Source organism: Polistes dominula, unplaced genomic scaffold (assembly GCF_049000335.1).
Source record: "Polistes dominula isolate Pdom_NZ unplaced genomic scaffold, Pdom_raw_medaka contig_77, whole genome shotgun sequence".
NCBI classification, from domain to species: domain Eukaryota; kingdom Metazoa; phylum Arthropoda; class Insecta; order Hymenoptera; family Vespidae; genus Polistes; species Polistes dominula.
This window is the reverse complement of record NW_028301152.1, coordinates 4,536,715-4,550,417: the sequence shown is the minus strand read 5'-3', so window position 1 is coordinate 4,550,417 and position 13,703 is coordinate 4,536,715. Positions and strand designations below refer to the sequence as shown.

Genomic DNA, 13,703 nt, shown 5'->3' with positions numbered 1-13,703 from the left:
CTTCATATATATTCCTTATTTTTTATATTTAAAATATCCTATATACTTTTCATTGTTTTATTATTTGGTATACATTTTTATGAAAAAAAGTGTTATATAATACTTATAATAAAATAAATCTTGAAGCAGAAATAATAGAAAAATATCGTTCTCATTACTTTGTTAGATATTTGGTAAAGATAACTCGTCTTACGATTTATCTTATGTATATAAAAAATGTCGTAGCAAAAGGACAAATTATCAAACCGAATATAAAAAGTAGTGTACTAAGAAAAGGATTTTAAAAGTAAAATGAACTTAATGTACCAGCAGCCAAACATAGCAGTATCACCATAAATTGTATTAATTGTCATATTGATTACATTATTATTGAAAAATGTTTATACTCGTGTCTTTTTCCATTATTATCACTTCTAGAAATTGAGAAGTAAGATATTATAATATATTAAATTTATTATTATATTACAATTTTGCAACCAAGTACACTCAAGGATTATTCAATAAGCTTTTCTTTAAAAATTTTTATACTTATTCGTGCCAGCTCTTACATCACTTTAAAATCAAACATTTTACATTCCTCTTACGTTCCTTTTAATCGGTTAAAATGAAATAAAAAAAGTAAAAAAAAATGTAAAAGGAGAGATGAACGAGATTTCAAAAGGTGACGTTCATTGACAGAATGTTCACCAACGGCGACATTGACAGTGTCGACAATGGCGATGACGCTCGTCACACCGCAAACGCCGTAAACGATAAACGGGTTTCTAGCGAACGCTATTGACTACCATAATTGATTTTCTTTGCGTGTAGACGAAGAGAAAGGTGTCGATGGGATTAGATAAGTCACCTATGATCGAAACGTTCTATGTTCCATCGATCGTAAAATGGTTACTTTATCAATTGATGATTAACGAATGTTGGCTTAGAAACTAGTAGTATGAGTTTAGCATTGATCTGGCATACACATTCAACTTTGTCGAAATAAAGATATATTCTCCAATATTCATTTGTTTCATTAATTACTTAATTAAATTACTCTGTCGATGTATGATTTATTTAATAGTAATTTTCCACGCATATTATTATTTAATTTTAATCACAGAAAAAGGTGTACAGTACAATTTATAATTCATGGTAAACTAAAATATTAATACCGCTATTCAAATTGGGCAATTATTCTATGTGATTATACAGTCATCAAATTGATTATCTCGTTATTGTATTGTTCAATATAAGAAACACATGTAATATGATAGAGTAAATATATTATAACTGAATACAATTATTACACTGATTGTTCAATGCATTCTATTATATCTAATCATATTTTATCTATTATTTTCTATCATTTTAATATACTATATATATATATATTAAAAGCATAAATTTATTTAAAGAATTAAATAAATATCAATCATTATATTCACTGTTAGTAGACTAATAAACGATTAATAGGTTTTTATAAATTATTAACAATTTTTATCATGTAGAACATAACTTCAAAAAACGTTTGCTTCTTTTCATAGAAACATTGACATTTTTCGAAATCTATAAGCACCAGCAACAGATTATCGATGAAAACATACTAAAAAAAAAGAGAAAAATAGAAAATAGTCGACGAGCGTTTCGCGATCAACCGATTAGCACTTTGATATTGGTAGGTGGATGATCACGGTGGCATTCATTTGCACTTTGACACGAGCGATAAGTCGTGTCGTGGACATACATTTACCCCTGGCAATGTTTGTCCCATGAGATCTGCTCGCATTTTTATCTTGAAACATGACAGGTAATCGTTTTTCTTTCTCTCTTTTTTTTTTCCTAACCTCTTTTTGATAAGGTACAAAATGAAAAGCAAGTTAATGAAATAATTTTTTGAGGTGAAACTATTTTTTGATCAAAGAAAATATTGTTTAATTATTATGAATATTTCATTATTAATCCATTGGTTTATAATGTATTTCAAATTAATATTTTATATTCATTTATTAATTAATTTTATTCATAGAAACAATCTACTACCCTATCCATGGAAAAAACAAACCAATATCTACCAATCGATAATAAATCTAGAATGATTAAAAATATCTACGAGATACCAACTTTTCTATACAAATCTGCTTACCCGTATTCTATGAAAAGAGAGAGAGAGAGATACTCTGCATTCGTTCTATTCGAACGTAGATATTTCGTGTAGATATGCGGGTGCATTTCAAATAAAACGATCGAGACGAGCTATTCTCATCGTAGGATATCGGAATTGTTGGCGTGTCAATCATGAAAAAGCATTTTTTCATTTTTTTTCTCTATTTCTCTCTTTCACACTCTCTTTTCTCGATGAGATCGGCTCACATGGAATTCTCATTGCATCGAGGAATTCTACATTCTCTCGTGTTTCATCATCTCATCTGGCTTTTTTAAGTTTAAATGCGGATATATCTGAAATTGCGAAGTTATGAAGGGAAGTAATTCATCTGCGGAGTAATTCTTTTTTAATGACAATACTTTTAACTCCAACATTACTCGATTTTTCTTTTTGAATAAAAATGAGTACAGTCAAACGATCAGTATTACAAAAATTTTAAAGCAAGAACATGATAGAAGAAAAGTAATGTTATATAGTATAATATTTTTTTACAATCATTTCGACATCTCAAATTATTTTTTCACTTTTATGATATCTTTGCGTTACCAACTATTACAAAAATGTCGGAAAGTCTTTAATTCATTAACATTATTCTTCATAAAATCAGGTTACGATTATACGAAATAATATATTATAATATAATAAATATTATCTCTCTTCAGAATTAAATAAATCATAAAGAAGATTAAAAGTGGAAGATAATATATATATAAGAATAAAAAGAAAACTGTGTGAGGAAAAAGAAGATAAAGTTTTGTTTCGTAAGAAGCAAAAAGAGAGAGTGAGATAGAGAGAGAGAGAACATAAGAGGACCTTCGGAGTTTTCTTTTATTAGAATAATTTTTCGGAAGCGTAAGAGAAGTAGGAGAAAGAGACAGAGAGAGATGGATAAAAAGAGAAAGATAGAGAACGGAAAGTAGAGGTAGTAAAGTTTTAGAGTATACATTGAAAATTTTGAAAGTCTCGACTTATAACGTGGGCGAACTGATAAGCTCCGAAGTTACATCGAAACCTAGTTTATAGGACGATGCCTTGAGCTCTCTTTTTGACCTCGAGAAAAAGGATGAGTCTGTGCAAAAATATTTCTGGAACGGGCTCCTATCTTCTTCGATCTATCTAAGGTCCATTGCAAATATATAATATCGTTGAAATTCACCGTCAATCCACCTCGACTTTTTAATTTGAATTTTGAATTTTATTCTAGAAACGATCTACCTAGATGAAAAAAAAAATATATATATATATATATATATGTAGATTGTTTTTAATGAAATACAAGATATATGTATTAATTTTGTAGTTAGGAAAAATAAAAGAAAACAATAGCATTGTTCTCGGAAAATAATAGAATGTATGTATGTTTAAAGTTTCCAGTATGAAAAGAACACAATTAGTAACGTTACTCGTTATTAAATAATATTTGAAATATTTCTAATACAATATAATAATAGATTGATTGAAAATATCAATATTCTCACAAATGACGTTCTAAACAAATTTATCCATGTTGCAATTTTTTTTATTCTTTCGATTCTTTCATTTTGTTGAACTATTCTTTCATTTTATAAAATGCATTGATAAACTTTTAAAAATCAAACGTAATATAGGCGCGTATATACTATTGTTACAAATATTTCTGTTTAATTGAAATATTTGCATGAGAAACGTCAATTTCGATCAAGCGCGAGTTGTATTCATATAAAAATTGAAAGGGAGATTTTTCCAACGCACGTATCCGTTCGGACGTTTACTCGTTAAATATATACGCGTCGTAGTAACGATTTATCATTCTACGTCGTTATGTCAATGGGGTTATATGAAATCCATAAGCCAAACATGGCTTATATCTTTCGATGCACGTCACGGCTCAACGAAGACGAAGACGAGGAACTAAGACTAAAACTAAGACTAAAATGAAGACGAAAACTAAGACGAAAATGACGTAGACATGAACGTGGACGACGACAGCAATAACTTATCGCAAAGAGCGTGTCTCCCGTATTTTTACGACGAGCTGTCGCCATTGGAAGAGGAGTTGCTTTTTCAAAAATAGTACTAAGCACACGTATCGATTGATTTACACCACGTAGTTGAAGTTTACGTGAATTGTCACAACGAAGTCGACATTCGAAGAAGAACAAGAGTAGTTTTAAACTAAAAATCATTTCTTCTAATCCAGCTACTTGATAATAAATACAATCGTGGTTTGATTTTAAGAAGAATGAAAGATCAAAATCTTCAGAGAAGTTTTAAAAGAATTTTTATGAATATAAATACGCTCATGAACTTTGTCAATGGAGTAATTCGTATTACGTATCAATCGTACTAAAACATTTTCAATTAAATTCATTTATATTAATTTCAATTTGAGAAACAACTGGCAATTCAAGTACTTCGAGTATTTGGTTCTATCACGAGATATATGAGCTTAATAAATTAAAACGATTATCTTCACTTTTAGAATTTTGTTCAATTTCAAAGTCAATATATCTAATTGATCCCTTATTTTTTATATTTAAAATAAATTGTCTTAATAATTAGCTTAATAACATTAATTAATAACAATATTTTGTATGACTGTTGAAAAATAAATGATATGACAATTTATGTAACTTTATCAATTTTCCTTACTTTTTGTCTTATGAAGTTAATAAATTTAGAAAATTAATGGCTCATCTAATAAAACATTATTAGAGCTTTAAAAACACCTAGGAAAATGAACAATTTAATTTTGATAGATTTGCAGTATATTTTTTAAGTATTTATGTCTTAATATTTACTTTATAAAATATATGTATCATAATATATATATTAATCTTGAAAATTGTAAAAATAATAAACCAAAGGATTAAAATAGAACTTAATAAAAATTTAATTAGAAAAGACAAGTTAGTCGAAATTTCAATTTTTCAAAATGTGTAATTGAAGTACTTCTTTCTAGATCATTTTTAGTTTTCTATTAAAGATATGTAAGCACAGTTTTTGTTTCTGAGCAAATATACGAATATGCACATGTGGTACAAATATACGTGTACATATACGAAAGTATGTTAAACAGTTTTGAACCTATTCTTTTTTAAAATTTTTGAAATTGTGCCGAAAAATAAATGAGAATTTAACTGAAAAAAAATGTTTATTAGGCTCAAAATTTTTCATTTCACCCACTTATACATGGTAATTATTAATTATGTGTACTCCACGAACGCGTACTTTTCAATATTCAATATTGTTTCTTCGTCCTTCTATCAAAAATTAAAAAATAACTTTAAACCACATTTTCTTTTTTCCTAACCAAAATAAAAATTTAACTAGAACATGGAATATTTTTCAATGTACGAATTGATCAAGGCAAAAAGATCGTTGTTTTTCGTCGCTTTGTCGTTTATCAGTTGTGGCGTTATGACACGATGGCACGACAGGATGGGAAAAGCTTTACGGCCATTTTGTATTTTATTGGTGTAACACCTAAATGGACGAATATCATCACAAGCGAAACGTTTCCATATCTCTCATTCTTTTTCTCTCTCGTACTTCTTTTTTCCAATTCGTTCTTTCAAAGATTCACATGCACTGGAATTCCCTTTTTTGTCTCTCCTTTTTTACTCTTTTTTTATACGGCCCTCTTTCTCTCTCGCTCGTCCTCTCCCACCCCTCTCCCTTTACTCTCTCACTTCTCTTTCTCTCATTTCCATGCCGGGAACGTGGATAAAATTTTCGACGAACCAACACGTTGTAGTGAGAAATATTGGAAATCGTGCTTTGTCATCGAAGGTCGATGCATAAAGCACTCACAAAATGTAATGCACGTGATATTCACGATTTTTAAAAGAGAACAGGGCTAACGAGAAAGAGAAAAGAATTTTATGTTGAATCATCCTCGATTTATGATGACAATAATAACAACAATAACAATAATTATGATATAACAGTACTCATCTAAAATAAAATAAAAAAAACAATTATTTATCTACGATATATTTTTATGGGAATATATGAAGAATGATGCTTGAAGTAATACTATTTGCAATAATAAGAAGCAATAGTTTGGATAAACGATGAACTTAACTATTACAATTTATCTTAAAAATAAATGATCCTTCAACTCGTTGAATTACTTGTTTTTATTTGCTCTACAGTAAATATATACATATATATATACTCTTTTAGAAATGAGTAGACTACGAATTTAAAAACAAAATGACAAGAGAGAGAGAGAGAGAGAGAGAGAGAGAGAAAGAGAGAGAAGAGTGTCCGTGCGTTTTCGATGCGTCATCGAAGCTTCATCGAACGAATTTATCGCCCTTCGTGTAATCTCGCGCGTTTGCACGCGATAACTTTCCACATATAATATATACATATAGATAGGAATCGGTACGTGTGTACAATAAATCGTGTACATAATTCCAGTGGCGAGTTCATCATGTAAATATAATAATAACAATAGTAACAAAAAAATATTACCTTCATCAGATATTTTTTTATGTATAACATCTAATTTTTTATGCTTCATTAATTACTTTTTATTATTTGTGGTTTTTTTTCTTTTACCTAAATCCAATTCTGTTGCATTTAGGTAAAACGATACGGTCACGGTACATGCAAAAGTATTTTCCAACTATTTATGGATTAAAAAGTCAACGAACGAACTCAGTTTCGAAAGTAAAAAATTTATGAACTATTCACAAAAATGATATTTTTTATTTTCCTTTACCTTGCTATGAATTAGTTGTATCATGATATGTTTTATAAATCTTTCTAAATGTAGTAGATAAGGCAACATATTTGTAAATAGGAGACGAAGAAAAAAAAGAGAGAAAGGAAAACTGATTAAAAAAACAGAGTGACTAAAATATAGAGATACAAATGGTAATTATTAGAAGACGATAAAAATAAAAACGAAAAAAAATCTGAATAGAATTAAAGATGGATAATATAGAAAGAGAAAGAGAATGATAAAATGAGTGAGAAAAATGAAGTAAAAAAGACGACTAAATCTATTCGCGAAAATCTACATCTTGAAAATTAACGAACATAGAGTAGTAGTGGCTCGTTAACGAACAGGAAACTCTTCGTCACTTGCAGTTCGTGCGCTAAAAAAAAGAAAATATCCTGTGCGTCCTCCTGTCTGTCCGGTTCTTCCCTTTCTCGCTACCTTTTTCTCCTCGCCCCACCCTCTCTCTTTATCTATCTTCTCTCTGTTTCTCTTCAACTCGTTGCGTCTCTTTTTTTTTTTCGCGAAGCTTTTTTCGTTTTCTCTTTTTGTAGCTTCCTTTCTTTTTTCATTCACCACGCGTCATTCTCACAAAGCGTGTCGTTAGTACGACTTTTTTTCTGACGCCCGCGGCAGTTCGTCGAATTCACGTGACGATAACGCCAACGTGCTCTAACGCGAAAGGTGAGATGAAGAGCGAAAGAAAAAGAAATAGAGAGAGAGAGAGAGAGAGAGAGAGAGAGAGAGAGAGAAAGGAAGAGGGAGAGAAAGAAAAAAAGATAGAGAAAAAGAAATTAAAAATTGTATGGAATAATAAAACTAAAGATTTTATCTAGAAACTTTGACAAATTAACGTAACAACTCTACATTTACATACATACGTACATACTTGTCATATATTTATTTATTTATTTTAGTTTATAAATATGTATAATGTCGATATTGACCACTCACATGTCAAATCGATTAACTTAAGAAAATAAAAAATAGAGAAAATTGATAAAGAAATATATATATATCGTGGTATCGTTTATTATTAAACAACAGAAATGATTATTTTAGGTTTAAAAGCAATTAAGTGTAATTAATAAAGCAATTTGTTTATCAATATTTATAATTATAATATATCGATTAAGTGTTTTGATAATAAAATTTGAGACAATTTGAAATCTAATCGCTTTGACCTTTAAATGGTTAATGCATACACTTAATAAAATTATTTGAATTTTTATAATGAACGATTCGATGTAATTTTAATGTTACTTATAATACATCAAGAATATAAAAATGTTTCTCAAGAGAAATAAAATATAAAAGAAAAATAATCACCTAGAACATGGTCGGAGGAAAATAACTTTACGAAAGAGTTATAATCTAGGTCCATTCCAATTCCGATTGCACGTACAAACGAGAAAAATATTAGCAATAAAGTGTTCTCTTGCACGTATGAACTTAACAGCCGATAAGTAACCACTCGCCAAGTGATATTTTCATCATTTTCTTTGCGACAACGTGCTCGAGAAAAGAAAGATTAATATCTATGTAGCTTTGGTTGATGGTTATTCTCTCCAACTACATTTAACTATAATATTTACAGTATAGAACTGTAACTCTCTCATTATTCTTTCTATTTTCCAGAAAATATTAGATCGTTCGAAAAGTTTTTTGCTTTTTCTGAAATAAGTTTTACATGCATAACATTTTTTATTTTATGATACTTTACTGATATAAGTTACATACTATTCTATTACCTTTTTTACCAACTTTTGACATAATCTAATATATAAGTATTAAAAATTATTTATTTGTAAATTACAAAATAAAATCATGATCAATACTTGTAATGAATTGTCTTCTTTCTTTTTTTCAGTGGAATCCTGCAACAAGACAGAAAGAATTACGAGGAAGCCATATTGAGTTACCAACGTGCAATTCATTTTCGACCTTCATTAGCACGTAAGTAATTATAGATTTTTATTATTGAAACCTTAATAATCAATCCGATAAAAAATTTTATTATCAAGGGAATTATATAAAAGTATTAAACGTAATTTGAAGAAATTCAGCGAAAAGGAGTTCATACTTACTTTGCTCGTTAACGAACGAAAATTTTCTATCCAAAATTATGTAAAATTTGGTAAAATTTAGAATTTACAAAATTTAAATATATTTTTTTCTTTTCATACAATTTTTCAACTTATCATTTTTTATTTCTTTATTTTTTATATTTGTTAAAATCAAATATTACGTTACAGAAATACAGTAAAATACGATAGATTCATTTCAAATATTAAGCTTGTATTATTGAACATTACTACATTGATATTTTGCAACATGAATTTAGTGATTAAATTACCGACAACGACTTGATATATATATATGATATTTATATACTAATAATGATAATTATAATTAGTACTACTACTAATACTAATTTAAATCCATATGTTTTGAAATAAACACAAAGCTGACTTCAAAAGTGTATAATAAAGACTTTCAATTTAGAGGCGTTATATTTGAAAATAAATTACTGAAATGTTTAGATATTTCGGCATTATTATCGTACGGCATAGAAGAATTAATAATAAAAATAGTAATTTATAGAAAATATTCGTATTAAAAATATTATTATTTATTTAAACGAATGAATAATATCACTGTCGAGCAAATTAGATGAAAAAGATTGATAAGGCATACATTGTCTCAAGATTTATCGAAAAAGTAAACGTTTCTACGTGTCTCTTCGTTGATACGAACCTGGTAATGAGAAAGAAAAAAAAAGATAAATAGACGAAAACGATAAAACGGAGGGAAAGAGTTAGAGAAAACGGAAGCGAAAGTCGAAAGAATGCTACAGGAAATTGGATCGACGTTTCTATATGGGTCAGAACAACGTTCTAATGGAAAGAGAATCGACTTGTGACTTCTTAACGAGGCGTCTCTTGCTGTACCAGAGTCAGAGATAGAAATATAGAGAAAGAAAAAAGATAAATGAAGTAGTAAAAAGGTAGATCTCGAAACGTGTGTCGGATGTTCCTGTGCGAGAAAAATAAAAATAAAAAACAAATATAAATCACGTGAATGAGAGGATAATGTGAGAGATAAAAAATAACAAAACAAAAAAAAAGAAAAAGAAGAAAAGAAAAATACGTCGATTTTGTTTCTCCATTTCCTTTTTTTTTTTGTTTTTGTTTTTTAGTTTAACGTTCTTTTTATCATCCGCTCCAATCTACGAATCCACACGTTCGACGACAACGATTTACTCGAGATCGATGTTAGAAGCAGTTCGTTACCGAAGAAAAACTCAGAGGACATAGTCGGTCTTATACAAGTCTCTTTTACGAAACCGACAAGGCTTTTCTTTTTTCTCTTTGTTTATCTTTTTTTTCTATTTCTCTGTATTTGGAACAGAAAGAAAGTCTCGGCCATCGCACGACCGCCTCCGAGAGAAGAAAATTGAGAACGGCAGTCGAGAGCCATTGGAAATTTATGGACGGTATCGTATCTTGTCGTTTCCCTCTTGAACGTGTGCACACATGGGTCAAGTGGGTGGCTCGGAAAATATTTCTACGAAACCCCCATATATACTACATCTAACTTCCTCTCTCTCTCTCTCTCTCTCTATCCTCACGCTTTTTTCATTCCTCTCTTTCTACCTAAAATATTCTCTGCAGACGTATATACACACGACCTTGATACTCTCTTTCTCTATTTCTATCTCTCTCTTTCTTTCAATCTCTCCTCTCGGTATTTTCTTCGCGAAGCCGAGTTTAATCTCGTTTTCCAAGCAAATAGACTACTATTTTCGAAACGATGCCGAAAGGAGAAAAAGGTAAAAGGAAAAGAGAAATTGATTAAATTGATTTTTCCAAAGTCTGCATTACGATTTAACGCTTTTCCTAATGCCTCTAATGTAATATATATTTTATCTCTAAAAAAGAAAAAGTCTTGAAGTATAATACAGTATCCACGTGATGTATACATTTCAACGAACGATTTATAAAATACGTTTAAAAATATATAGAATTTTATTTAATGTTCCCTGTTAGTTTAGTTTCTACAATGAAATGATCAATGAAGCTAGGAACAACGTCCAATGGTTAATTATATCAACATTTAATTGTAGTTCATTGTTTCGTTTTTCAATAGAACAAAACTTTTTCTTTTGTTTTCATGTAGATATCTATGATCAAAAATACCGAATAGGGAGTAAAGTATGTTTGATATGTATATCTGATAAACGTTTTACGAGTTCAAGGCATAGCTTGCATATTTTCGATCGTAATTTTCTCCGATACCGTCGGTGAATTCAATTACAAAGAGTAATGGTTCGAATCAATGTAAAAAGCATTTGATTTTAATCGACTAACAGTCAGAAGTTCGTCATATTGTATAGGTTTTTTACACATGTACACTTGTAGATGAATATAAGTATACATTTTCTTTTATAGTTAGATTTATATTTGGTAGGGAAATATTCAATAAATGCTTTCTTCTCGAAATATCAAAAGTAAGAAGCTTGTCCAATAATAAAGTTTTCTTTTTAATAAATCAAAATTAATTTTAACAGTTATAAATGACTATCTGGAGAATTTCTAATCAAATTGAATATTGATAAAAAAAAAAATATCGATAATTGCGATATAGCTTATATTCTTATATTTGAATCTTTTAAATTATCGTAATATTAAAATGATTGAAAAAAGATTACAAACATCGAGGAATTAAAGGTACTTGAGCTCTACGAAGAAATATTCATGGAACTTGACTTCAAACTCCGAGAATTTCTTCGCAAAGTTCATGGAGATTTGATTTATCTGCAAAGGGCAATTTTCTTCGACATTCCGCACTTCACATCACGATCTCTACGAAACGAGAATTTACGGAACTTGGCGTTACAATGCTTCCGACAATTTTCCTTCCGAAGAAAAAGAGAGAAAGAGATCTTTGAGAAAGACATGCTTGGTTTCTAAACAACCGCAATCGACATAGTTTTAAGGTTTGCCGATGACGTTAATTCAAGATTACTTGACATCTCTTTAACGGAAGATCATTGAAAATTTTTCATTTTGTTCTGTCAACAACAATTTTTATATTACCATGTTCTTGACATTAATCAGTTTAAACAAAATATTATCAATCTTTATTTCAGATTAGAAGAAAATTCGTTTACTTTTTCTTATTATATTTCAATATCTGTCATCTGTCCTTTGAAAGGAGTAATTGAACAACCCTCTCTCTCTCTCTCTCTCTCTCTCTCTCTCTCTCTCTTTCTATCTCTCACTTTAACAAGCCTTGTAATTATAAAACCTACCTTAATCCCTGCTCGATAATTGAAACAAGTCTCGATTGTCCTTTTTGTATAGTGTAATACATTTCACGTTTATAGCAAAAGTAAATGCACATAAGAGTTTTTATTGTAATAACAGCACTTCAAAAACGACCCGACACTCATTTTGCAATTACAACGTATTAACACTGCTACCGGCTTAAGCTTTGAAGGGAAAATTAAAGGTTAAGAATATTTAAATTTCTTCCTCTTTCGTGGATTAAATAAAGATGAACGTACAATTAACTGAAGATCGTACAGATTGTTGATTGTATTGTACGCAAATTTCTATAACATGGAGTCCTCTGGTGATTGTGATAAGCTGATGATAAGAAAAATAAAAGATTCAATTAAAATAAGAAATAAAACACGTGGTTGAGCCAACAGAAAGTATAATACTTTATTAGCTCGTTAGGGAAAAGCCTTGCGGCATAAAAATCCTGGTTGTATCTCACCTCTTACTCGCTTGCCATTCTTACTAGATACAATAACGGATCTCACCTTTCGCTCATCTATAGAACTGTAAAGAGTGCTTATAGAAACAGTTTTTTTCTTACACTAGATAACATGGCTAAAGCAACTCCTTTGTACTGGACCGCTGCAAAAGCAAATCGTGGTCAGGAAAAACGTTTAACTCTTAGAAAAAATTTACACGCAGGCGCGAGATATAAATTCCTTATCAAGGGTTAAATAATATAAACAAAAATAAAAGTAATACAAGAAAAAAGAGCAAGCATTGTCAATTCATAAGCACAAATCTGCTTCTTCTAAGAGATTTGAGCCAATGCCAATAAGAAAGAAACGAATTGCAATAAAGAATATAAGCCGTAAAAATTTGGAAGTCAAGAAGGTCAGCAAATATAAAAGATATAAAATCTATTTCCATCTCTTTCTCTCCTGTCTACGTTAGCATAATACCGCTACAGAAGCATTTTGCCTAGCGTTGCAAATTTTATACTCTTACAAACGGCACTTGCTACCTCTTGTCATAATATACCACTGTGAATGCAGAGTGAACGTGTCGCGTACTGGCATATAGTTTAATATATTAAAGAACCTTTATTTCGAGTTAAGGTAATGGACGAGAGTTAGAACATGCTCTCCGATTCTATTAAAAAGAGCAACCACGAAAGATTCTGGTTTACATCACAAAGTTATGTATATAATGTCGAGAAAAGACCAGAAATAAAGGGAGAGAGAGAAACATTTATGCTCCTGCTCCACCGATCGACAAAATGAATATATAAAAAGTTGTATCCAAGGATTCTGCCATGTCAGTTGGTCATTTAAACTTTTTAACGGCTTCAGGAGTATCAAAAAAAAAAAAAAAGAAAAAGGAAAAAAATATACTTTTAATGTAAAATATAAGAGCAGCGTGTTTTCAGACTTCAGATAGTATGTAACGTATAATGTATTAATTTTCTGAAATCATTAATATCAAAGTTAATGGGCACTCTTGTTCATTCTTCAAAGAATAGAAATTAAAACAGCTGTGAAAAAATGCTCAATTCGTTTTT

General features: G+C 29.7%; 1 protein-coding gene across 4 annotated transcripts in view; it reads left to right on the top strand.

Annotated features, from left to right (window-relative positions):
- The window catches only part of Tmtc2 (Transmembrane O-mannosyltransferase targeting cadherins 2), a 224,812-nt gene that overhangs the window by 170,743 nt on the left and 40,366 nt on the right, over positions 1-13,703 (top strand). For all 4 annotated transcript variants that reach the window (XM_015316942.2, XM_089178284.1, XM_089178283.1 and 1 more), the window contains exon 6: positions 8,728-8,813. In XM_015316942.2, coding sequence (XP_015172428.1) covers positions 8,728-8,813 — 86 coding nt within the window. The remainder of the gene's footprint in view (positions 1-8,727; positions 8,814-13,703) is intronic.